This window comes from Accipiter gentilis, chromosome 16, assembly GCF_929443795.1.
Source record: "Accipiter gentilis chromosome 16, bAccGen1.1, whole genome shotgun sequence".
Lineage (NCBI taxonomy): Eukaryota > Metazoa > Chordata > Aves > Accipitriformes > Accipitridae > Astur > Astur gentilis.
Genome location: NC_064895.1, coordinates 10,164,005 through 10,191,440, shown reverse-complemented (window position 1 = coordinate 10,191,440; position 27,436 = coordinate 10,164,005). Strand labels below are relative to the sequence as shown.

Sequence of the window (27,436 nt, the reverse complement as noted above, 5' to 3'; positions counted from 1 at the left end):
GTGCTTTGTTACAGCTCTTTTTTAATACCTTTATGCAGAATGAAAATGAATGGGTAGGGTTTCAAACGATGTATTATTTAGTCTTAACAACTTCGTATGAGAAGGGCAATAGTGTCAGGAGCTGGGATAAAACATCACTATAAGCGGCGATAGTAAAATAATATAAATTATTTTGATTGATGTTGCTAATCCTTAGTTATCCTAGCAATTTACTGCAGAATGGATTTGATACATCAAAAGGGTGCTAATTTTGATGCTGACTCAGAGGACCGGCTCCTTCATTGCATTCGTGAAAGTTACGTACTTATTTATCAGCTTTGCTTCACTGTAGGGAATTGCTTTTCATATGGATGAATGTATGGGGGTTTTTTTTTTAGCTAAAAAGACATTCTGCATTCTGTCTGTGCCTAGTTTGAGTAAAGATTTATTTTTAACTGTGGAACTTAAAAAAAAAAATAATATCAATTTGAGAAGTCCTGTGTTGTTTAGGAGCTAAATATTGCTAGTTGTAATGGTATTTTGAGGCTTTTGAAAAATTCTCAGTTTCCAATATTCCATTAATGAATATTGGATTTTTGCACTTTTGATTATTTTAATCAAAATTAAAACACTTCCTTGAAACACAATAACCTTTCAGACAATCTAGAAAAAGCTTCAGTAAAGTGGAATGTCATGTCCAGTGATGCTTACAGAGGGATCTGCTGTATCTTCTCTCAGTGCAGGCTACGACATTCAATGCTCCTGTAGAAAATCTCGGCACCTGAGATTCAGCGATTCATAGGCAGCATCCCTCTCATCAGGGGCATGTGTGTTTCGTGTGTGATAAGTGAGTATTTCTTGTGTGAGTGATGAACAAAACGTAACACTGTTTAGCCTGAAGAAGGTGCTTTGGTAAAGAACAAATTCAAGCTATGACAATTTGTGCTTCTAAATCTGGAAATCCTCGGTTGAGCTGGGAGTTGAGTAATGGGGCTGTCCTGCATGTCTACAGGCAGTTTAACTACGCATCTAAATAAGGGATAGCAGTTTACATCCCTCATTTATTCCAGTCACTGATCAAATATTTTGGTGGAGTGTAATGCAAACAGAACCACATGTCTAATCCTTTCCTTACAATGAACAGTAGGCCACATCCTAAACCACTTATGTAGAAAAAGTCCTTCTGAGGCCATTATTCCAGAGCTGAATAAGCCCTGTTGGGCTGATTCATGAGGAATGATGCTTAAGTATGCTCTTTGCAAAAGACTTCAGGCAACTATACCCTCCATTACGTACAGTGGGGTTATATGGGATTAGTACGCAGCTGACTTTTTGTCTGCTTTTCTGTACTTCCTTTGACTAAATACCAAATTCCCAAGAGACTTCTTGATGCCATATTACCCATTAAAACACAGTGCATATTTATGTTTTAATTAGGACCGCTTTTGGCACAAAGATTGAAGTTATGACGCGTTTATGTCCTACTTTTGAAAGCAATTGGTAAGTGTGTGTTCTAGGAAGGACAGTGCAATAAGTGTGATCACAGTCTTTCAGATTTTACTTACTTTCCGTTTGCTTCCCTTCTGTTCAGTTGTTCACCCTAAGGTCCTGGTCTGCTGCTAGGGAGGAGGACAGACCTGCCGCCCTTCTTCCTTTCCCCTGGTCCTGTTCTCTCCTTGCACTCCCTCTCTCACCTGTGTGCCCTCCCAGGAAACCTGTTCAGTTTGCTAATCAGGCAGAAAATTATTTCCCGGGGTTTTTTTTTTGTTTTTTTTTTTTTTGTTTTTTTGTTTTTTTTTGGTTTTTTTCTTTTTTTTTCCCATGGGTTTATTGCTGGTCCTGAGTTTCTGAGCCACTGGGGATACAACAGCCAGTGGAGGCAAGCAGCGAGACCGTGCGGCTCGGGGCCGGGGGCGGACAGGAGGAGGGGGAAGGTGGAAGACCCTGGCGCCTTCCTCCAGCAGCAGAGAGCGTGGGACTGGGGCGGCCACGGCGTTTCCCCCGTCCCCGCGCTGCTGCCGCCTCGCTCCCTGTCCCTGCTGGCTCTGCACCGCCTCGCTTGAGAAGGCGGTTTCATTCTTCTTGGAGGAGTTCTAATTAGGCTATAGATCTAACAGGAAACTGAAGATGGTAAAATCAGATGAAAAACTAAGGGAAAGTAAAATTAAATAAGAGCATAAATAGCTTCAGGCAGCCGGATTTACAGGTTTTAAAAGCAGGACAATGTAAGGCACTTAAGCCTCCTTACCCAAAACAAAAGAATGGAGTAGCTTAAAAGTCTTGAAAGCTGTCTCTTTTTCCTGAGCTTTTTTCTGATCCCAATTTTTCTATATCTGTTTATTTACAAGCATTTTTATTTTCTGTATTATTTACAAGCAGCTTTTAAAATAGGGAGTCAGTTCAGTTTAGTGAAATACAATTCATCATCCCATTACAAGTTGCTCCACTGTGGAAGAGAACATCCTTCATGCCCATAGGTTCAGCTTTGATGCAGCCTTCAGTATTGACCGCTGAGGCTGGGTTTGGTCAACCCTCTGCTTAAACTTGTCAAACAGTGTTTGGGTTTGTTTTGCCTTCTCCTTTGGTCAAAAGCTATGGTTTGTGGATGGAGGCTGGTCACGGTAGTCACAAATGACTTTTGCTTAGTTCGTTTTTTCACATGAAGAAATACATAGATGTTTTTTATAACATGATTCTTCTTTCTTTATTCTACAGAGACCTAAGATTTAATAGGATTAAAGAAATCCAGCCTGGAGAGTTTAGACGGCTTAAAAACCTGAACACACTGTAAGTTCTTTTTCAACCCTAAGGCCCTTTACCCTTTTGATTTAATATGATTAATTTGATAATGTGTCAAATTTGCTCACTTATCACAGGTAAGTAGTCTCACAAATTTCAGCTGTAGTATTTACACAGGTGAGGGAAGCGGGCTTCAGGCCCGAAGGATTTGAAAGCAAAACCAGTTTGATTAAAATAAAAAAAGAAATTATTTACATCCTCGTGTTTTATTAACATACTTTAATTGGAGGTATGAGAAATACAGGGCTTTACTGTATACTTTTTCCAGATTGTGCAAAATTACTTTGGTGGAATATCACATAATAAATCGTGGAGTGACAACAAAGCTGTTCAAAGGCTCAGATGTACAAGTGTGTTGCAGTTACAAAAATATTTGACAAACTAATGTTTTGAACTTCCCTATTCTAACGTGCTCACCAGGACTGGCAGAAGTTGGAAGGTCTTGTTCCCACTGAGCTGCCTTTTATGGAGGTCTTTGTTATCATATATGTTTGTGAATAGAAGTCTGTGTTTTCTAAAAGACTTTTTACAAACTGTAATGCAAATAGTATGTGTATTATAGTTTTAAGTTCGTATCTTCTTTGTCATTACTTCAAACATCACTTTTGAGACAAATGCATGCATGGTTCTCTTCTCTAATATATTAGCAGACATGAGGAGGAAGTAAGATGGTTATTTTTACTTTTAAATGTACGTAATTTATGTATATATTACAAATTTGACTGTTTTCTAGAGCAGAAGTAGTGTGTGAACTGAAATACAGTAGTGATATCAGTGAGCTTTGGATCACTATTATCTATTTATCTTGCAAGCACATAACAACAAATGTGTTGAGACATCTTGTAGTGTATATTCACACCAGAATAAATGATAGGATGTTCCCCCAAAAGTATATTGTCCAAATCTGTGCTACCAAGATGTTTTTACCAGCTATCCCTACTTCCAGTCACTTTTGATCTTACCTCTGTTTGCAGTTGATCCACAGTTTTGAATTACAATTTCTCAACCTCAAGTTTTAACTGTCCAAATCACTGATCTGAGATCCAGTAGTCCCGAATAAAGACAGCATTTGTTAAGTTTAGATTCCCTTCTCTTCATAAAACCACTTTGTGAGGGATGAGTGCAAATCTGTGAATAGATAGTTGTGTTCCTGTATGATGTAAAGGGCCCAGTACACAGAATATTGCTAAGCATCATCTAGGAACATTCACTTTAATGCCACTGCTAATGACAAATCTTTGTTAACAGTGATTTTATCAACTTCATACTGATGTGTAGACTTGAGACCAAGATTGTTTTCCCCTTCATCTTCATCTCGGATACCTACAAAAAGCCACATTATATAAATTTTTAGATTCTTTTTCTTTTTTTCATTTCTGTCTATTTTTTTCAGAGTTTTCTCCTGCAGGGTAGTGACTGAGCAGCTGTAAGCACATCACTCATTCTTCTAACAGTTACAGTTAGGGGAAAAAGTGTTTTGTTATTTTTTTTAAGTTTTCCTTTTAATGCTACATTACACCTGCTATTACACCTTTTTTTTCCCCTAGTGTGCCTGTATGTTAAAATCAATGGCTGTTTATTTCTTTTTATAGGCTTCTAAACAATAATCAAATCAAAAGAATACCTAGTGGGGCATTTGAAGACCTTGAAAATCTGAAATATCTGTAAGTTAAATGAATGTCACTTATTGCATCAATGTGTAACTGAACTTGTTTAATGGGAAAGTGTTTTAATCTGAGATTGTGTTTTAATCTGACTCAGTATCTCAGGAGATAAACTGCTTTGAAAAACTGAAATTAGTTTATGGGATGGGGGCAACTGTGAACGTTTGTTTCTATAAATAGGTGCTTTGAGATTTGCTAATATAAGACTGTGATATCTGTAGGCAGTAGATTTTAAAGGACTTGCTAGTTGCTGTTTACTATATGCAACTTAAAAGATAATATAAAAAGGGATATGTTGAAAGCTTTAGGAAGTCACCTCTTTAAGGTTCACCAAAACCTTCATACAGGTACTTTTTAAGTTTGTGTTTTGAAAAGTGGTTTAAAAGCAGCTGGTCCAAGATTTGTGTCTGCAGAAGCTTGTAACTTATATAAGCTTTTTAACTGCTCCTAAATTATTCACTTATCACAGTGTAAATTCATAAGAGAAAAATTAAGTCAAAGACAAAATAGAAAAGTACCTGTATGATTTGCCATAAGTTCTATGTCTTCAGGCACCCTGTATATTTTAAGACTAACTCCTCCCATTTTTAACAAATATATAAAGTGTATTCATTATCTGAATAAACAAAAGGCATCAAAAATGTTTTTTTTTATCTGTATAAAAGACTAAAGCTGAATAGTAAATTGTCATGGATTCTCAGGTCTAGTCTCTGGAGTCCACCTTATGTAGTGTCGCGTAGAAAAGTTTCACTCTGTTGTCTTGGAGTATTGATCATTGCTTGAATGCTGTACAGAAAAAATATGGACACTTTGAGATTTCATTGTTTTGGAAACAATTCAGAAGCCTTATTTTCCATCTAGTTTTCAAGAATGCAGCCTGAGGAGGTGGGAGAAGGGAGAAAAACAAAAATCACATAATTTTGTGCAGACACATTACCTGGTTTTCCAAGCTGTGTTTGATTACACTTCCTCATTTTTAAGTGTATTGTCTTTTAGTAATAAAATTCTTTTTTCTATATACAATAGCAGGAAAAAGAATATTGAAAAAACTATCCCAAATGAATTATTAAATTCCATGATGTTTTTACTTGTTACAAGATGTGTTTGTATGGTGGACCTGGTAGTGGAGTACGTCAGGTCTGCTGATTCAGGATGGCTAAGCTTCTTTCCATAGTCAGCCACTGTGCAAAAATACTAGTTGGTTCTTATTAGTTCTTTGTTTTCACATGCTTGCCTTTGCCTACCTGTAGTAAACCTGAGATAAAACTCAACTGTGCACTCTGTTCAGTTCAATAAAAGAGTAAAAAGAGATAACTATGATTTGTTTTCATATACATGTAGTAAAGTTTATCCATATCTATGTTGTGAAGAGGAAGATCTTTCCCTTTTCTCATGTACCCTGGAAATTTGAATATAAAGTTCAATGTGGTAGGTCATTCAACTGCAGAGAGCTCTTCTTTAAAGCCATCCACCATTTTGCTAAAGTAAACTTTAAGATCTTTTTGCCTGTTTCAATGGCTGCGAGATAAATGTTTAGCTTTAAATTATACAGCCTTAAAGTTATAAAAATGCTGGAACTGGCCAGATAAACAATGCGGAAGGCTTAAATGTACCAAATACATACAGTTCAGCTGTGAAGATTTCAGCTAAGTACATGCTAACTGTATTCTATGGAACAAAGGGAACAAAACAGACCATTTTTTTCTCAATAGGAACAACTGAAGTAGAAATTAGGAGGGAGAGATTGTAAAAAGTTAGAAATATTGTTAAGAATTTCATATTATAAAACCAAATAATCTGGAATAATTGAGGTTTTATATGGCCTGATCCTATGGATATTTGCAAACCTAACTTGTATTGTTGTGTTTCATAAAATGAGATCATTGGTCCATGATGTTAGTTGTGTTCTTATGAGAACTCAAGTACTGGACTACAGATGGTTCTGAAAATATATACTTCACTGAGTAATTTTAGAAAGCCTGTCATTTCTCAGTGGCTTTTATTTAGCAAAATATAAGTGTATATAAATATAAAATGTAGAACTATTAGTAAATATATTTGACTATGTATAAAAATAACTGTAACTATATAGTTATATATAAAATATGTAAGTATAAAACATGATACAGTATATAATTAAAAAAAAAAAGCCAGCGTCTGAGAGATTAGATGTCAAGGCCCATTCCTGTATCTCTGCTGAAGATCAGTTTTTGTGCTTTTGGACAAAACTTTTTTCCAGCAAGTGTCAAAGAAGACCTAGAATTTTCAAATGGTTCTTTGTACTATTTCTGAAATTAAGCTTGGAGTTTCATGAGGTATATGTTTTCAGAATTCTCTATCTGAAGAACAAATTTTGACAAAGAGTAATGATACTTCCTTAATTTTCTGTACATTAAAAATATTCATCATTGTAGAAGTTGGTCTTTACATTATAAAAAGAAAATTATGCACATACAATTTTGAAGCTTATTTATAGGAATATTTGTTATCTTGTTATCTTGTTCTTTATGTAATTGAAATTTCAACAGTTCTATAAACAGTTTTGCGTGATCTTGCTGTGCTGTTTGTGGCAATAATTTGTCTTTGAATTTATATACTAAAAGTTGGAAAGAAATTATTATTACTGTTCTGCTATGAAACAAAGAGAATACTTTTTTTTTTTTTGCTGCCTTTCTGCCTTTCTGTCTGTCTGTCTTTATCTCGTATACCATAGTGTTGGCAATATGGTTCTTTAGTAAGGATCAAAAAAGCATTAGTGACTTGGACCCCATCCATAATATAGTTTATATCTGCACTTCAGTCATTCTGTATAATGTTTTGGGTCTTATGTTCCCCTTCTGCAAAGGGTACTGTAAACACTCCTGTCTAAAATAAACTTTAAAAGTTGTCTTCATATGAGCAAAATAATTGGTAACATGTTTGCAATTTGTTGTTCCTGATACAAGATGTATAGGTGTATGTGTACATGATGTATATGGTACACTAAATATATTTAATTGACTTCCTGTGATTTATTTAGTTTACTGACTAGAGGTGGTAGTGCAGAAAGACGAGAAAGAAAAGCTTCCCAACCTTATAATGTAGATGCAGGCAGGTTTGTGGTAACTTGGTAGGGTAATCCTTCCTGATCCTGAAAGTCAACAGTTTATTCTCCAAGAGAGAAGATAATTGGGAATTGAAGGTAGACACATACTACTGTTTTAACATGTAGGATACTAGAAGATTTGGAATCAGCAGTGGAAAAAAATGAGGTTAAGTTAAAAAGAAAGAATTTAGGGAGGAGATATGGAAAAATATGAAATACAGATTAGTGATTAAAAAAAAACCTTTCCAGTTAAAGAGAAGGTACTTGGTCAGAGCATTACAAAGCAGTAAACTAGAAGCTAGTGTGACGGAAATAAAAATAGAGAATGAAAATAACTTTGGCAATGACATTGAGGCGTTCACTTAGTAAGAAATAGAGAGGTGAGGAATCAGACATGACAACATTGCGATATGCATATGATAAATGGAAATTAAGATTGTATGAAATGTATCAGTTCTGGAAATACTAAAAGGCAACATGCAAGGTTTGTTTTGCCTTTGGTGAATGAAGTAATAGTGGTAGAAGACACATTATAGGTGTCCCAAAGTGCCGAGTTGCTGACCTCGCCCTTCTAGAAATGGATTAGGTCACGTTTCCTTCTGTGCCTTCTGCCACTGTTACTGTCATGGTCATGTTACTTTGTCCTTTGACAAGCTCCAGTGATTCTGGATCTCATTTCTTTTCATGTTGCTAATTCCACTGTCTCCTTTATGTTTCTATATAAATCTCTCTTTGCTGTATTTATTTACTTGTCAGGTTTGACTCTACAATGCCTGATATTGCTGTTACTTTTTACTTTTTTTTCCCTCTAGTTCCAAACAAATACATCTGGACCTTACTTGCCTTAAATCACATGACTTTTAATATGGTCCATTAAAAAAAAACAAAAAAAACCCAGAATTATCCTCATAGGGGATCCAGCAAACTTTTAAATTAAAACTATTTTTTTACTAATTTTCTGATAACTGGTTACCTATTTGTTTTTTTTCATTTCCCAAGTATGTGACCAGTACCTCTAGCCTCTATCAGCCTTGCTTGCATTTCTGGAAAAATGCTGGGTTTTTCAACTCTTCTGAAAACAGTTAGTAGTAATTGCAAGAAAATAATTTAATGTCTTAGTATAATATATCCCTTTTTCATCTTAGTTCACTGTTTATTCATTCTTTGTAAAATCTAATGGTTTAGTTCTGTAAGAGAGCTTTTAGGTAAATTAAATGATAAATTACTTTTTCCCTAATTATACTCTAAATCTGTTTTACGCTAATTAACTGGGATAAATTTTGAGAATGTTTTTGTTAAAGATTAGTGCAGTGTTTACAAAGTTTTACTTGTTAGGCACAGTAGCACTTTAGAAAGACAAATATTTTTTGTGAGTGCTACTTATTTGTATTTTGTATTCTGTCATCTCTCTCCATTAGGCAAATATTTATAAATTTTTCTTTCTGTTAATATCCTCAGGGAAACATCTACACAATTAAATGAAAGTCTGGTTAACACATCTGCCATAGGACATATGTGTTTGTAGCCTTGGGGTTGCTGGGGTTTCTCTGTGGAGGGGGGACGTGATGGACTGAGGTCAGTTGAGTGTCCTGTAGCTGAGGGTTTTCTGATCTGAATGGAAAAAGTTGTGGTTTAAAGCTGAATCCCAAATAAAGTCCCAATATGGTGGCTTGATAAGAGCTCCAAAAGGGGACATGAAGGGCTGCTCCCTTCCCTGCAGTATGGTGGTAAAAGTTTGCAAAACTACGAAGTCATTATCGCACCTTTATTTTTCTTTAACACACCTTTATTTTTCACTCTGCCTTACTTTGTCTGCAGAAAGTAAATAAAAGTAACATGACTGATTCTGGTAAAACTTTTTTTTAAAAATTGGATTAATTCAAATTTCTTGAATAAAATTGTTCAAATGCCCACAAGAGGTACTTATCTGAGGTTGTTTATTCAAACCATCTTAGCCCACTCTGGTTCACTGGTCTGATCAGAAGTTTAGTGCTCAGAGGAATAGGAGGAATTTCCACACTGCCAAGTGGAGTGTATTAAGAAAGGCAAATAACGCTTTAGCTGTTCAGTCCTTGAAATTTTCTGAGGAGTGAAAAGGAATGGTGCATTTAAAATTCTCGCTGGAAAATAAGATAGAAATTTAATATCATACAGAGAGGAAAATTAAGGAGAGACAAAATTGTAATGACTATGATCCTCAGATGAATCTGAGTCAAAACAAATATTTGAATTCTTGTGAAAAAATATTTTTTTTCAAATAGAATAAAAACCAATTCCACATCCAAAATGTGTAATACATCTGCTCTCTCTCTTTTCAAATTATTTTTAAAGTTCTTACAGTTATTTCACATGACAGTATTTTTTTCCAGTTTAATTTGTTCATAATTTTGAGCATTTTAAAAACCTCAGAAATTTTTCCTTCCTTGTTATTCTGTTATTGGAAGAACTCTGCTTTTTGTTCAGGTGTATATCTATGTTAATTAAGCACACCTGAGTCTCTGTATATTAAAGTGTTGGAATCGCAGCAAGCAATGCACTGGAAAATTAAATTTAGACTCAAGGGAAGGATACTACTCCATATTGTCCCTCAAAGTTGTCATGAGTTGAACATCAGATACGCACAACTTTTTTCCTTGTTAGGGCCTATTGTGAAATGTTGCCTGTTGTCAAGTTGATGTAAAAACTGCCACCAACTCCAGCAGAGCCAGTATTTATCTGTTGCATCAAAAGAAGTTTGCGATATTTCCAGTAAGTTACTGAAAACTGTAATAACAGAAAAGCTGAACCCACTACTAATAAAATGCCTGCTAATAAAGACATTTGTGGTCCAAAGTCTCTTCATTCCTTTTTCATAGAAATCCATGCCTGATTAACTGAGTTTCAAATCATTTGTCAAGTAATTGTGAGAAAGTTCTTAACTGCGAACCTGTTCCTAACCTAACACAAAAAGAGGGTGACTGACACTGAACCCCAAAAGTATTTTCATTTGCTGCCTCCATGCAGAAACTGCAGTCATCGGCTAAACTGTGTGATTTTTTTTCAACACCCTCTGACTAAACCATCCTTGCTGTTAAAAGCATTATGAACATGAGCATGTATACTGATCCATCCCCACTTATTTTAATTCTGTAGAAAGGGTATAGATAACACATGTGAACACAGTGGTAGCCTGCATATGTTTATTCTGTTTAGAGTATCATTGGCGACCTAATGTCCATCTTCTACACAGTGATAAAACAAACATACAATGCTGTTTCATGAATGCACTACCAATATTCTAACTTGTATTTTTTTGTAAATATTCAGAAGGTGACTCGGGCGGAGTTATAGAAATTCTCAGTTTGTTCTCCAAGTCCAGTAAAAAAGACTTATTCCATCATAATTTGAATATTTGTACCAGTATTCAGATAAGATATTTTAAAGAAAGCAAGAGGCCAATGGCATCCCTGGTGTGTTCTGGTAAAGGCACTTCTGATGCAGTTCTGTCCCATTGAGTTGAATTTATTTTGCCTTTGGCAAGCCCATCAAGAAACTGAGGGGCAAAGAAACAGTAAGTAGTAACAGTGAGCACTGGGAAGCCCAAGACCACCCAGGTGACAGCCTGAGGGCCTACAAGGCCCCAGACTTCTGTCTTTCCTGGCAAACATTTGGGATGAAATCTGAAGGGCAAAGTATTTTTATGTGTATGTGTTTAGTTTTTGTTTTGTATTTTTTTTCCTAATATGTAGTTGAAAAACTGTCTTCACGTGTCAACTTAATTCTTCTTTTCCACCTTCATGTAGCTCCTGTTTGTGTACTAATATTACTGATTGTTTCTTGTTTCAGCTATTTGTACAAGAATGAAATCCAGTCAATTGACAGGCAAGCATTTAAAGGACTTGCCTCTCTAGAACAACTGTAAGTGCCTTTTCTCTTCTGTGCTGTCATCTCCATGGTTCCCCTGCAGAGGAAAAGTGCACGCCTTGATCCGTACATCCTGCCTGCATGTTCTGCATGTCCGCACTCCCTGGGTTGTTAGGCAGAGAGCCTCATAATCATTTGCATGTGAAAAAACACAATTGATCTCTGTGTCAAATTCCTCATTTCTATGTTTGTCTTTTATTTGTGATTTGCATTCCCGGTGTCCCTATACATTGTTACATAGCTTTGACGAAGAAGCAGCATTATTGTGGAAAATGTTGAAAACTAATGTGTATTGCTTAGAGAGAGATTCTGATTTCACTTCTGTAGGTGTTATAACATTGCAATTCCTTTGACTGCAGCAGTTACTTTGTTTTATGCAGCATAACTAAAGCTGAATTAGCCTCCTGAAGTTTAACCCAGTTTTGTTATATTTTAATACAAGAAGAGTTTTTAAAATTAAAACCTTGCTATTATGGATATGTGTTAATAATTACCATATACAGCTGTTTAAATAGTAAGAAAGTTCATTATTTGTAATGTAGATGCTTCAGTAATGTCTGCTAGAAAGATTGATTAAAATCATACTCCTTTTCCTGTATAATGACTGAAGAATAATTTCTATCGAAAAAGAATGAAAAATGCAGTCCTTAGCATGACAAAAACTGATTGTATTGATACCATTATGTTTATATTTTGTCTTATAATCGGAAAGCATTGCTGTACATTCATTGTGGTAATGTTTAGAAAAACAGAAAGCTATAAATGCATAGCTATTTCACAGTTTGGCTGCCAAATAACAGTACTAGACCAATGAGTTTTGTAGCAAATAATTTTGGGGGCTGAACATCTTTCTTCTAGGAGCAACATAAATTTTGAAACTCCTGACAGTTACTGGTGTATTACAAATTTTATATGATATGTACCAGTTTCCTTGTTGTTATAAACCTCTTGAGGATATTAGTGGACACAGTGTGTATCTGACATGAAATGACACTTCGGATGGGTACAAAATCATAAAAGCTCATTTTAGAGGGCAATAGATGCCTTTTGAAGGAAGAGCTTCTATATGAAACAAAAGTGATAATTATAAAACATACATAAATATGTCATTTGTTTCCTTTCTCTTCCTCTTCCTCCTACTCTAGAAATGATTACTGCAGCATATTGACAGCAACTGGTAGGGCTTACTTGCATGCTAATAGCAATTCTTATTTTCTTTGTAGAATTTTAAATATTGAGGCGCATTTATTGAATTACTAATGCTTCCAAAATAATACTCTTCCCCATGCCACAAGCCTGATATGCTGCAAGGGGCGACATTTGTCCTTTTTTCTTTTGCTCTACTTCCTGTTGATCTATGTTATGACTGAAAAACATGAGTCACTTTGGAATTATTAGCACCTTCTGAATGTGCTTTTCCGCTAGGTTGCAGTTAAGTGTCTCTGCCTGTGGTGACACCACACCGTATCAGCTTAAGCTCAGATTGGAGACATCAACGTTAGTCTGTATGAAATTAAGTTTTAAACAGGGTTTGAGTCTCATCTCTAGCCGGGAAGTATGGAAACAGAGCCTGGCACAGTCACTGCTCAGTGACTGCCCTTCGTGTCACGGCATCGGCTGCCACGAGTAGTGCCTATGGCTGGTCTGGTGAGCTGCCGAGGGGTTTACTGCCCTGCTGGCTGCGTATCAGAAAGCTCGCTTCTTTTAGAGCCCTTCTTCTGGGCAGATCTTAAAAAGAAGGCTTGTCAGGTGGGAAAACGGGAGCGCAGGAAGCCAGTGGCAGACCTGGAAATAAATTTAATGGAGGGTATTCATTGACATTTGTAGTTTATGAGAGATTTGTCATTTATGCATCTTTAGCGTAAAAATAGGTTCTGACTCTACAGTCTGTTTTATCACATTGTCTTTGGAGAAACACTGTTCATAAGACAGAAGTTAGTCTTTGTGAACAAGTTCGCAAGGCCTCTAACTTCAGTTCGGGACTCTATCGACTACTCAGTCGATATATCTGCACTTGAGTCTTCTATGGCCTCTAGTTATCAAACGCATTTTGCTACTGGATGTGTTGATTCAGCCAAATGCTCTTCTCAATGCTCAGCAGAGTACTCAGAAGTAGATGCTGTGGTCCACATCTCAGGGAAAGGCTTGACTCATAGTAATTTCTTATAGTTCAGTGAAGCAGAATGAAACTGATAGTTGCTTTTTTTAAAAACAACTGAAGAGCAAAGCAAACACTTTTCTGTGTTTTTTTGTTTGTTGGGGTTGTTTTTTGTTGTTGTGGTTGTTGTTTAAGAGAAACTGTAAATATAGTTTGATTTGGGCGACCTGTTGCATATATAATGGAAAAAAACCCAAACCCAGTATTTACTGTGGCTGGCAGGATCCTTCTTAAACCTCCATGGCAGAATTTTTAGCTGCTGATGTAGTAGAAATCTTTTTCTTCGGAAATTTCTGCCAAGGGAATAAGATCTTTGAATCAGATCTTGAAACTCACTTGTGCTAGAGTAAATTCTGAAAAAACTTGGCAGTTTTAGATGCTTGAACGCACTGAGCCATACATATTTCGTCACCTAACTCCTCAGTCATGGCAGGGCATGAAGGGAGAAAGCCAGCTGATGAAAAGTAGCCGCTTAGTACCAGTTTAGACCCTGTTAAATCTGCAAGACATATGTTTGGGTCTGGCAAGCGCAACACAAACCTGCAGGAAACTTGCATTTTTTCAGAGCAGCAGCCAGAAGGCAGCCAGAGCACCCGAAAGGCAACGAAAGCTGCCTCTATATGCTTGCACTTAGACAACCGCTATATGGCTCTATATGCCTGTGCTTAGACAACTGAATCCCACCTGAAATATCACAAATAACTGGCTTGGGAGGTCATGAGTTTGCTGTATCTGGATCCCAAGATCGAGTTCTAAAGGCACTCTATTTCCAGATGTGTGTACGTTGCTTTTCTTCCAAATATCTGCTATATTTTTTGAGAGCTCGGCTTATGAGCTGTATGTATCAGAGACAAAAAGTGTTCACTTGAGTCCTTAACTAGTGGGATCCCCAAATACTAATGGAATTATTTAAATCTGTTTACCTAATCTGTTGAATACTAACTATACATTTTCTTTTAACATTCATATTAACATACTAATTTTGCTCTTTATAGGCTGTTATTAGAGGTATGCTGTAGTTTATATACACATGCACATATTTGGGGGGAAATTAATAGATAAAAATGTTATCTTACATATAGTGATGCAGCTTGTTATATTCATTTTATTTCCCTCAATTCAATTTTCAGTGTCTTTGAAATGTTGCTATGAAATTTTTAAAGTTTTATATTACAAAGAGTTCCTGGTTTTTGCATAACTGTATGTGAGCAGTTATGCACATTTAACACAGTGGAGCCTGATTAAAGTCTCTTTGCTGCTAAAAATTTCCATGGCAAAGAATAATGAAAGAGAATTAATTAATAAACAAACCAACCAACCCAAAAGGTATGAAAGGGGGCTTGAGAAGTATATTCTTACTATTCTAAAATAAGATCAGCTAGGGACAACAAACCTAGATGACTGGAAACAGATATTTATCTAGCCTTATTTTAAAAGTCTTTAAAGAGAGGATTCCATAATCTCCTTAATTTTCTTGTTCCAATATTTTATATCGTTACTGTAACATCCTATTTAAATCTCTTTCCTTGTGGCTTAAGCCTGTTACTTCTTGTCATACCCCTGGGCAGGGAAAGTTCTTTGATAAATGCGGGGAAAATATGTTTGTTCATTCTCTTTCAAATAATCAAAAAGGCAAACATGCTATTTAAATATTCAGAACATAGATTATATTCAACTAATGGACTTTAAGTACTTCCCCAAAGATGTGGAGATACGGTTAGAAACGAACAATTGGCATATATGATAGAAGTAATCCTCTACAAAAATCCTATACTACAGAAGATATAATCCTAAATATAGTGCTGTGAAAAATGCCACTGGGACTAAATTTTACTGTAAATGTTCACCCTCCAAGATTGATAATAACAAAGACAAAGTCTGTACCATGCTTATTTGATCAAATCTTTATCTTCTTCTAGGTATGTTTGGATTAGACTTCTTTTTTCCTTTAAGTATTTCCTTTCCTTCTGTTTCATCCTTGATAGTGAATTCAAAATTAGAAAAGGAAGACACAGGGGTATTTAAAAATCACTCTTGCATGCTTTTTGTTTAAATTTCCATTATGAAAGTCTTTTTAATATCAAATTCATTACATCATACTACTATTTTTAAGAGCATTTTATACTCTGAACATAAAAGATATCTATAAAGACATGTCAGTGTGAGATTGTTTCCTGAATTTAATCACCTTTAAAGTGAATTTTCTGTCCAAGAAATTTTCATATTAATTAAAATATTAAAAATCCTTTAAAAAAGCGTTAATGTCGTACATAGAAGAAAAGAATGTAAGTGATAAACCTAAGTGATAAAATGTGATTAAAGTGTAGGTCTTAAAGCCAAAGATTTTTTTATTCTTTTCATTGTAGCCTTACAATGCAATCTGCTTTCTGCCTCTATTTTTTTAGAATTACACTTGCTGCTAATTACTTTGCCCACATATTTAGTACTTTGTTCTGTTCATAAATTGTCTGAGAAGTTGCTCAGGGCTTTTTCGAGGTCATAATTTAAAGATCTGCAAAACCCAACTAACTTGTCATATGAAGCAGTTCAGAGTATTTTCCAGTTGGACTTCATGATTTGATTTTTTGAGCTACTTTGGGCAGCATGATTTCTGATGAGGTGAAGTTAACTGTTGTACTATGCTTCAGTGCCTGAATTATTGCAGTTGTATCTGTGATGATTTGAGGTTGCAAACAAGGCAAGGTTTAAAACAGAAGTATTGTTTTAATTAGACTGATTAATTTGCTTGGAAAAACAAGTTGAGTTTTCAGGCACAAAAAGTATTCTTTACATCTGCACTTACAGTAGTCTTGAATACTAAACAGCAGTTATGAGCTGTTGCTTTGAGTTTAATGAGGTATACATACATCATTTAAACCATCTGAGAGGCGTCCTTTCTTTTTGTCTCTGCTAATCTCACCTCTGATCCATGGACCTGAAGAAGGGGTTGCGTGCCTCAGTGTGCCTGCTTTTACCAACGTTATTCGTTGCTCTAGCAAGAAGTATGACTTGTACCTACAAATCTTGCCTTGTCAATGCCAAAGACGTGCAAGAGATTAATTTATCGGGAAGATAAGGAGATACGCTTGCACGGTGCTCATGAATCGTAAAAATGCAAGTAGAATTAACAACGTTAAAGAGGAAAAAATCCCCGTTGGCTGCGCAAGAAGTAGCGTACGTACTTTTTTTCCAAAATCCAAGCTGCTTCAGAAGAAGTAACAAACCCTATAGTTGTGCCTGGTTTTTCCCTTCGTCCTCTTTCACCGCAGCGATCCCCACCTTGCCGTGCCCCCTCCCAAATGCTGCTGATGCTGGGCAGTTGGGCGAGCAGAGCCCTGGCCCCGGCGAGCTGCGCCTGCCCACCTCGTGGCCGGGACCTCCCGCGGGGCCGATGCCGGCCCCGTCCTGCCGGTCCTTCCTCGGGGCTGAGCCGGACTGAGGTCTCCCTTCCCTCCGCCGGTGACTCGAACGAACCTTGCAGGAAGTATCCGCCTTTGAGATGTCTGGTTTTTTTAATTTAGGTGAAATTGGCCTGTTTTTTTTCAAAAGGGAGATGAAGACTGGCAGGCATAGCGTGATTACGGACTTCTTGTTTCCTTGTGCAAACAGGATCATGCTCTATGCTCGCTACAGTGTGTGGCCACGCGTTGCGCTGGCAGTAAGCAGACTTGACGCTCCGATGTGCCTGATCCCATCCGTGCTGATTTATTGGCTTTTTCTGTGGTCCCCGTTCATTGCTCCCTGGCATCGCTTGCTGGCTCGCGCTCGGGCCGTGCTGCTGCTGGCGGGGGATCTGGGAGGCTGCCAGGCACGTGCCTGGTTCCCCGCCGCACGCGCCTTCCAGGGCTCGCTGCAGCGGCTCTCTGCCCTAATCGCCGCTTGTTCCCGCTTTCCTCTCTCCGCGGTGACCGTTCGGCTCGGATCCGGGAGTAGAGCGCAGGCGGTGTTCCAGCGCAAGGGAGTTCCCGCATCCTTTTACTTTTCCTGCTGAAGGACCGATTTTTCAGATTTGGGGGTCTGAGATTTTGCTTTTGTTTTTACACGGTGGGCTTTTTCGCTCTTCAGCCCACACTGATTTCTATATATGCACATTCTCCAGATGTTCCTGAGTTTGTCAGAGGTCAAATAAGAAACTTTAGGAGGTTTGGACACATTTGGATATGATCAGGATCCAAAGTCTATAAATCATTTGCACAGTTCCTTGTGCAAGTCTTATCAATTACTTCTTGCTTTCTCATCTGCAAGGTTATGGAGTACCTCCACAACATAGTCAAGACTGAAATGATCCTGCCTTTGCTGTCCATTTTCACAGCAGTTACAGATTAATAGTCTGGTTAATTGTCTTGTTACATTAGACTTTTTCAGTGTAGCATTTGTTGCTGTGTAATATTAATAGCTTACATAAGCATCAACAGAGCATCAAACACAGCACAGCTGTGGTGGTTAATTGCACACCAATTGCTGGGAAGCCCTTTGTCTAAAAGCAGTTCAGTCAAACTTGGTTTTATATTAAGATTTTGTTTGGCTTTTGAGAGTGTTCATAGCTTAAAATGTCAGTATTCATGGACTAGAGCAGGTTACTTCTCAGCATCTTTTGAAATTTTCATTCAGTGGGACAGCAATGAAAACAGGTGCCCACTGAAGTGTTATTCTGTTGGAAACTGAATGTTTTCTAAACAACCTGCAACATTTTCCTGTTGAAAATCATAATTTTTTTCCATAAGTATTTATTCAAGTATGCAGACTAATGAGTATTAGACTTGGCAAAAGATTGTTCAAAGTAGCATCTCCAAAATCTCTAAAGTAATGGTTTTCAAACAATTTTTTTTTTGCACAAACTCAACCACATACACACACACACTGTAGTGGTCTGCAAACCCTACTTGTTTGTCACGTCTTGTATTTCTCAGATTCAAGTGCAGGATTCAGATGAAAACAGAAGAAAGTTAATCTGCTACATCACTATCACCATTTAGATGTGTAAACTGTGTAAACAATAACAAATGCTTAATAATATTTCAGCTTCATTAAGAAAACTGTTTCAGTATTTTTCTTTTTGTTTAACATATTTTCAGGTATCTGCACTTTAATCAAATAGAAACGTTGGAACCTGAATCCTTTACCCATCTTCCAAAACTTGAAAGGCTGTAAGTTTGTTTTTCTTGGGGTAAGATTCAGAAGTCAGCTTGCTTCTTTGTTTGAATTAAATCAAATGTTTGAAACTGGAAAATAATATTTTTATCGTTCCCATAGATTATTTTTAATTTAAATTTTTTAATGTAACTACTACATAGTCTTTGCCAAGAACACTTTGGTCAGGCTGACCTTAGAGACATGCAGAAGTGAGCATTGCCTGTGGTATATTTTTCTATTATAAAACCATTTCCCAAAGAGCTGTGATCAATGTTTGGCCTAAAATAAATGTTATGAATGACGAAGTAGAATATTTAGAATATGACTTTTTTTTTTTTTTTTTTTTTTTGAAATTTCTCATTGGAATGCTTATGAACTCCTTTCCTTTTGGATACTTTATCTTTTTATGGCTTCTTTTTCCCCATATGGACACACCAAATACACCTTGGAGGCCACTTAAAAAATAGGAGCCAATGAATTGCTGAAGAAGGTTCATTTTCTTTTTAATTTTGTAAAATTACTTCCTCTTAAAGGACTTTCAGAAGAATGTAAATGAAATGAGTACATCTCAAAGTCTGAAATATTACATGCATATTTCTGTGCTTTTTAACAGATTTTTGCATAACAACAGAATAGCTCATTTGATTCCTGGAACATTTAGTCACTTAGAATCTATGAAGAGACTGTAAGTAAATTGAATTATTATTGAACAAAAGAAATTTAAATAACCTAATTATACTGTATCTCATCTTACCTCATCTTGCAATATTTATCTTTCTTGCAAATGCCTTTCATTGTGTAATTATTTTACATATTAAATAATTTTTCCTAAGCTGTGCTCTGGTTGTTTACATACATAGATTGAGACCATTACTTCATAACCTACTGTCTTTAGTGACTGACTAAACCCTTTTGTTTGTTTACTGTCTTGGAATTATTTGTAATCATATAGTCTTGTTTTGTAGACTAAATAATATAAACGGATCCTTCTTTGTTTTGTTTGGGAGTTCCCCTCCCCCATTGTCTATGTTTTACTGGGTGATCCTTCAATGTCCTTCAATATTTGATTATTTTGGTATTTTCTTTTAATTGTTTTGCTTGTCCTTATCTTATGATAAAAATGTGGTTATAAAAAGGTGCTTGATGGTTTAAGAATATAAGTATTACTTTCAAAAGCAACTCCAGAAGCCAGTTCTTGAAATGCCATTAACTTGGAAAATTAGAGGCTTCTTAGTCCCTCAGTAGCATTTGAAAACTGGAACTCAATAAAAGTACTATAGTAAGGTGACTTTCAGAGGATTTTCTCTCCCTCGCTTTGGATCTCCACTGATGTAGGATAAACATTCTTTAAATGATCCACGACTGCCGTTTTGAGAAAGGCGCTCATGCATTCATACCCCTCCTTGCCAGGGGGGACAGCTGAGGGTGTGCTGTGCAAGGAGTCACAGCGCTAGCTCTACCGGGAAAAGGGATCTCAAGGGACGTAACAGGAAGGTTGTCCTGCTGGCTTAGGACAGTTGTGAAACCATACCTTTAACTGTGGGCAAAAGGCAGAATGAAGTAAATTTTCATGACATATGCAACTTCCAGTAGTAGGTGCATACCTCCCTTAAATTCTTGTGCAGTTCAAGCGAACAGAAAGGGACGCTCCATCACATAATTCCTAGGTCCAGGGGAATTTTAATAGTGGCTATGAGTGGAGCAGGACACCGGGCTAGATGGACCTGGTGTCCTCTGACCTGGGGCAGCTTATCCCCAAAGGTCACATCGTGACTTTCGTGTTCTGGATTTAAATTCTACCTGTAACATCTGATATACTGGAAGACATTTGTACAGTAACTTTTAAAATAGTTTTGCTTGTTTTTGCCTGTTTTTCGCAGGAGAATAGGGAAGAAATAATATCTGGGCATTTGTACAAGAGGTTAAAAAAATACGGAAAGACAAAATGATCAAAAAGTTTACTACCCCCAAAGATACACCAAACTTAGGTTGCTTTGCCATGCAATTTTATTTCCAATCTGTATATAGATATATTTAATGGTACAGATTTCTGTACTTAATGTTTTTATTGTCCTGCAGGGCCCTCCACCAGAAAGTGCAGTGCTCCACATAGTAACAGGGCCCTTCACTACTGGAAAGAAAGTCAACAGAATTTATGGGTTCTCGTTATCTGCAGTAGGCTGGTGTTTTACAAAGTTACTGACCCACTGAACTCAATGAGAGCTTAATGCTTGAATAAAACTGTGGGTCTTTGTCTCAGTTGCCTGATAGGCAAAATGGGAAGCTGTAAAAATGTCAGGTTAGCTGTGAAGTTACTACAGTAACAAGTATTAAGAAGAAAAAAATGTGGGGAGAATAGTGTAAGTTACTTATTTAAGCAAAGTTTGTATAACATCTAAATAAAACCTGATTTATTCACTGAATGCTTGGGTTAAAAAAATGTTATTTAGATGTTTACTGTGTTGAACGCAATCCTGCCTGTGCAGTAAAAATAATAGCATTTTTGTAATAAAGGCTACCAGAATGCACACAAGCATGTGACCGTCACCTGTATTCCATATTGCCCTTTGTCTGTCTTCACAGATAAAGGCGCTGTTGGTATTGCAGAACCATTTTAATTCTAGCAAAGTAGCTGAAGCTTGCTAATAGGTGTTTGTGGGTGCTTCTTGTTTTGTGCAGGCGTTTGGATTCAAACGCTCTTCACTGTGACTGTGAAATCCTGTGGCTGGCGGAGCTGCTGAAGACATATGCAGAGTCGGGTAATGCTCAAGCAGCAGCTACCTGTGAGTACCCACGAAGAATCCAGGGAAGATCAGTGGCCACGATAACACCAGAAGAACTTAACTGTGGTGGGTTTGCCACTGCCTGATGGCTTCTTTAATGTGTTAAAAGTACCTAAACTGCTGTGGTTTTTTTGTTTTGTTTTGTTTTGTTAGAATTTGTTATGTTCCCTTTGATAACACCAACCACCTCTGGTCAACATTGGTTATTTCCAGAAATTTTCCTGTGTTCCTTCTCACTTGTCTGCTTCTGACAGAACTGATTGCTTTTACGCCTCAGCGTATCTTTAATGAAACAAGTATAGTCATGTTTGAAATTTCTCCTTGAGGAACTAAATGTGATTATCCGGAAAGAGTTTATTTTTCCTTTTTATATTTCAGTTTTGATCACAAAAAGATTGTCAGCTAGGGTCTTTGGTGTTACATTAATATTGTTTGGTGTCCTTTATTCCCTTCTGTACAAGGGAAGGGGAAGAAAGAAGCTGTACAGAACTGCTCCTGATTTCACAGATCTTACTCTTAAAACTCTTGTTGACATTATTGGAATCCGGGTTGGCCACTGAATTCTTTTTTACTCAGCTATACTTACAAGGAGTGCCCTGCACAGGTACTGAAATCCTCTGCCACTGAAGGATTAATGGATAAGCACTTTCATTATAATCCTTTTGTTCATCTGTATTCCTTCAGCCTAGGGGTGCAAAGGCTTGGCCCTGTGGGCACCCTGGGACTTGGCCCCACACCTCTTGTGTTCTGAAATCAAAATGCAAATTTCTCATCAAGCTATGGGCATTTGCCTGCCCAGCGACATGATGAGGCCAAGATATAAAATAAGTAAATCGTCCTTTTGGTTATGTGTTCATTATAATTCTTATCATGAGAATTATGACATTAAGCTTCTACAAGGTTCGTGAAAAAGATAGTAAAAAGGGGATTTGGTGCAAGAATAATTCACATGGCATCCTACCAGCTCTCTGCACATCTAAGGATTAGGAATATGCAAACTGCAGGAAGCAAGCTCGACAAATTATTCTGTAGGAGGCAGGTTAGGCACTGATATTTATCTAGAGGAAGTTATTTTAAATGGCACTTGTGCTTGCTGCTTTAAAGTTTTTTTTCATAAGCAAATTCAGCCTCTGTTCAAATAAATAAAACAGCTACTTTAGAACCTGATACAAATTTGCACAATCCATTTCCAGTCTGCTAAAAGTCCTAAGGAACAATGGAAGAGGTCAGAATGCCTGCAGTCACTTTTGCACAGGGAAAAGTATGTTTGATCCTGATTAAGCGTATAAATATTTTAAGCTAAAACATTTGTGAAAAATTATTTTTCTGCAAGGTGTATGGAAAATTTTTTATTTACCATTCTTTAGTAGTTTTAAAACAAGTAAGAGCTCCTTACGGGTTTTATTGTTGATACAGAGAGGCCAAGAATTACATCAGAGCCTCAGGATGTGGACGTTACCTCAGGGAATACAGTGTACTTCACTTGCAGAGCTGAAGGCAATCCTAAACCAGAAATTATCTGGCTTCGAAACAAGTAAGTTTAAAAGAGGAAGAGAGAAATTTGATGTAACTATGTTTGGGTGTGTGTACATTTCTGGGTGCATGTCCACACGCATTACATGCTAATATATGGAATAGTTACAGCAGGAACATATTATGATTAAAAGAAGTGTATGAAGTAATAATGGCACAGATTTGTTTTATTAGTAATTCTGAACACTTAAGAGCTGATAACTTTAGAAAAATATTAATTTATGACTATAATACTATTGGTAAGATCTTCAACTGTAGTTATACCTGCAAAGTTGCTCACACATGTAAAATTAAATCATTTATATGTAAGTACCAGGCAATTCAATATGGACGTGTTGCACGTGCAGTTTGTAGGTTAGCTAGTGTTTGCATACATTTTGAGGCAGAGCAAAAGCTACTTTTTTAAAGAACCCCAGCTGGGTAAGAGTTAGGTTTCAGAGGAGGTCTTCCCTGAGCCCCAGCTCCTCGGAGGCAGCTTTCCTCTGAGGTGTAGTTCCATTCCAGGAGAGGAGAGATACATCTATTTCCAGGCTCCCCAGGCTTGTACATGATAGACAGACAGGCAAGTGCTTATATCTGAGGACTGTAGGGTAATTCAGGTTGGAGGGGATCTCAAGAGATCTCCAGTGCAGCCTTCTGCTCAAAGCAGGTTCATACCAGCTTGCTTTATCCAGTTGGGTCTTAAAGCCTGTAATGATGGAGGTAGCAGAAGCTCTCCGGGCAGCCTGCTCCATTGCTTTTCCTGGCTGCTTAGGGGATGGAGGGAAGGACCTATAAAGGATGTGTGTCTTTCAGCAGCCCAAGGGCCAGCCTGCTGCAGAGTGGCTGCTCAAGCTCTGCCCAGAACCTGGCTCCCTCCAGCAGCACTAGGCACAGCACGGCTGAACCAGCCACGTGGCAGCCCATCGCCCCCCTTAAACTGATGGGAACTTATGATGGACACATGAATTGTGAGTTTACCACTAGCCTCCTCAGACTTTGGCTTAATAATGCTCTTACACAAATGGAGAACCTGATCTGGAAGGTAAATTCCCTCACTTGATATTAGCAAATGAACCATTTTAGTTTGTTGGTTGCTGATAGAATGGAACAATGTAGAGCCCTGGTTCTATAGCTTTCTGCTGATGTCAGTGAGAACCCCACGTGCAGCAAGGGTACAGTGTTTATAGAGTATGTCAAGAACAGAGCCTTGAACTTGGATGGTGTAATTATTTCATTAAAATTTTCTTTGGCTCGTGTACTTTTTATAATAAACAAAGAAAACATGTATTCAGAATACACATATGAAAGAGTTTTAAGAAGAAATTTGAGCTTGGGGTGTGGGATTATTGACTCTGGCTTGTTTCCTGGCTGCATGAATGAGAGCAAAGCTCTTTGCAAGGTAGTTGAATATGGCAAGATTTCAGTCAAAAGCCATTGACCTGTTGAGCAGTATGTTGAATAGATCAGCAGTCAGGCTGGGTTTTGTTCATAGGGGGTGAGATCTCGTCCCTCCTCTGTGCTTTCTTCATCATGTAGTGAGGGATGGAGTGAGAAACAGTTCCTTTAATAAAAACCCATAACCGTTCTTGGTTAATGTCACAGAAATGCATCCATGACACAGCCTGAAGACATGATCTTAACTTGTATTTCAAGCCAGTACAAATTATTATCAGGTTCATTAGTGCTCCTTGAGCAATCCAGACAGAGGCTGGCACAAAGCTGATTTTATAGCAACTAACCCCTCTCCTAGTAGAAAGTCTCTTGAGTGTTGAACTTACATGATGTACTTCCAGTGGAAACATTTTAAATTGATTTGCCAGTTAGAACAGCCTTAAAGGAAAATGAGACAGGCCAGGTATGTGTATTTTGTTCACTTTTTTCCCTGTAAGCTTTTACTCATAAAAGTATTATGGCTTTTCATTTTGAGGATCTAATACTTGCATAAGCAAAATTGGTTCATTTTTTATTTTCCTTCTTCTTCTTCTTCTCTTCAGGAGAAAACTAGAAGTTCTATTATTTTACTTAACACAGTAGAACTTTTTTTTTCCCCCAAGTTATTTTGGGTAATATATTTTGGGTTTTATTATTTGGCAGTTTTCTGTGCTTGTGATTTAAAGGTTTAACTCCAGAAGATTCTTTTCTTCACAGTAATGAGCTCAGTATGAAAGAAGATTCCCGTCTAAACTTGCTAGATGATGGCACGTTAATGATTCAGAATACTCAAGAAACAGACCAAGGCATTTACCAGTGCATGGCAAAAAATGTGGCTGGAGAAGTGAAAACTCAGGAAGTTACTCTTAGATACTTTGAGTCACCAGGTAAAGAACATCAAGTCTGAATTTTCCATTCAGATAGAGAACTGTTCTGATAATAAGACTGCTAAAAATAAGATGCTTTGGCTCTTTTATGTTCTTGACGTGTAGATTTCTTGTGCTTGGGCGTCTTAAGAACTAGGTCATTAAGTTATAATATCCCTAGAACAAAAATGCAAATCAGCCAGTTAATTAAAATGTTTATTGTAGTATGCAGTTCTGATGATAGTCTGGTAGGCTGTTTGTAGAAGAGTTAGGAAGAGAGGCTGTTACGTTGCAACGTTGCTCAGTGCAGTAACGTGCTCTCTGGAAACCTGAAAACCACAAGCTTCAAACAGGCCGCTTCTGAAGGCTTTGGCACACACGGTGCAGCCATCCTTGCTCAGGAACTTTTTCACCTGAATCTCTGTCTAGCCAGGGCTTTGTGTTTGCAAGCACTTAATTCCTGTCCAGGACTGTAATGTTCTCAAATTCCAAACTTTGCTGTGAGGAAATTTTGTTTTGACGCTCGGCATCAGGTAAACTTAAAATGTCATTGCGAAGCACACGTGTAGTTGGGAAAAGTTACTAAAATATACTTTAATCAGTTTTCTCTTTTTGTGCACTTACGACAATTTTTAGCCGTTTTGTTTTCTGTGTCTCAGTGTCTATGCCTCTGAAGAGACCTTTATAAAGATCAGGAAATGAGAAGGAAATGTTTGAAAATTGTTTTAATGGGAGTTAAGAAAAAACATCAGTGCGATTATATGAGCTTTCATTTTTTATCTATCGATATTTATAAATGTCTGCAGCTAGATTAGGCTTAAAGCGAGACACAGTTTGCACCAAGATTAGAAGCATGTTGGAACAGAGCTATTAAGAACCAGCTAGATTCGCCAAACTGTTGCAGTATTCAGCTAAATTAGTGCTATGTGAGCTAAAAGTCATATTTAGGCATCGCTCATTTCTCGCAGCCCGGCCAAGTTTTGTGATTCACCCACAAAATACCGAAGTGCTAGTTGGAGAGAGTGTTACCTTGGAGTGCAGCGCAACCGGGCACCCTCAGCCACGAATTACCTGGACCAAAGGTGACAGAACCCCTTTACCAAGTGACCCTCGCATCACAATAACTCCCTCAGGAGGACTTTACATACAAAATGTGAAGCAGGAGGACAGTGGCGAGTATACCTGTTTTGCAACTAACAGCATAGATAATATCCACGCGACTGCATACATCATAGTCCAAGGTGAGTAACGTTAAACTAGGAGTGACAAGCTGTAAAACATTTTAGGAAGAGTATACTACTTTGAATTGTGTGGTTTTGTATTTTTTTCTGAATTGTCAGAGTGGAACTAAAACCTTAATTTTTTTCTTTTAATTACACTATTCTAGTGTAGTCTGTAGGAAAGTTGCTATACATTTCATTCGGAGTACTATAATATATACTAATTCTCCGAAAGTTAAGTTTCACCGATTATTCTCAGAAGTTAATCATTGGTGTCTTGAAATGTTTATTTGTTATTATGTTTTGTTTGCCTGTAGGAATAAACAAGCAGTGTCAAATTTGTGGGGGATTAATTAAATATTTTCTGTAATAGGCAGCCATCCTAGAGATTAGAATTTGTGCCTGGAGTACGAGAAATGGGGTTTTGAGTACAGATCTGTACTGTCTTTCTTTTGTAGACACTTCAGTGAACGTGGGAATATTTTTGGCTGAGTTTCATGGAAACTATCACTCTGCCAGCTGAGGTGTTAGCAAAGCTTTTCTGCAAAACAAAGTCAAAGTATATACGAAATATAAAGTATTTCAAGCACAATATATCAAAAGCCTCCTATATATATGGAGAATATTTTTAGCCAATGTTTTCATGCTGGAACTTTTATTTGCAAAACATTTGAATAACCTTTAAATTTGAGTTTGTTTCTTTTCCCATGTTAAGATCTCTAGTTGGCAGACAGTTTAGGTTGCAAATGCTTTGTTAATGAGTTCAGTTTTTAAAGCTATACAAAACAACTTGTCCATGTGGTTTGTTCATTTATTATTCACCAACGGATGACTGTTTTGAGAGCTGAACAAATTACTTCTCCCACTGATAATGCCATGATGTTGCTGCAGAAATTGGCC

General features: G+C 37.2%; 1 protein-coding gene across 2 annotated transcripts in view; it reads left to right on the top strand.

Annotated features, from left to right (window-relative positions):
- PXDN (peroxidasin) overlaps positions 1 to 27,436 on the top strand; it is an 89,461-nt gene that overhangs the window by 26,502 nt on the left and 35,523 nt on the right. For both annotated transcript variants that reach the window (XM_049818963.1, XM_049818965.1), the window contains exons 2-10: positions 2,695 to 2,766; positions 4,371 to 4,442; positions 11,353 to 11,424; positions 18,664 to 18,735; positions 19,335 to 19,406; positions 21,401 to 21,570; positions 22,921 to 23,038; positions 25,168 to 25,337; positions 26,285 to 26,557. In XM_049818963.1, coding sequence (XP_049674920.1) covers positions 2,695 to 2,766; positions 4,371 to 4,442; positions 11,353 to 11,424; positions 18,664 to 18,735; positions 19,335 to 19,406; positions 21,401 to 21,570; positions 22,921 to 23,038; positions 25,168 to 25,337; positions 26,285 to 26,557 — 1,091 coding nt within the window. The remainder of the gene's footprint in view (positions 1 to 2,694; positions 2,767 to 4,370; positions 4,443 to 11,352; positions 11,425 to 18,663; positions 18,736 to 19,334; positions 19,407 to 21,400; positions 21,571 to 22,920; positions 23,039 to 25,167; positions 25,338 to 26,284; positions 26,558 to 27,436) is intronic.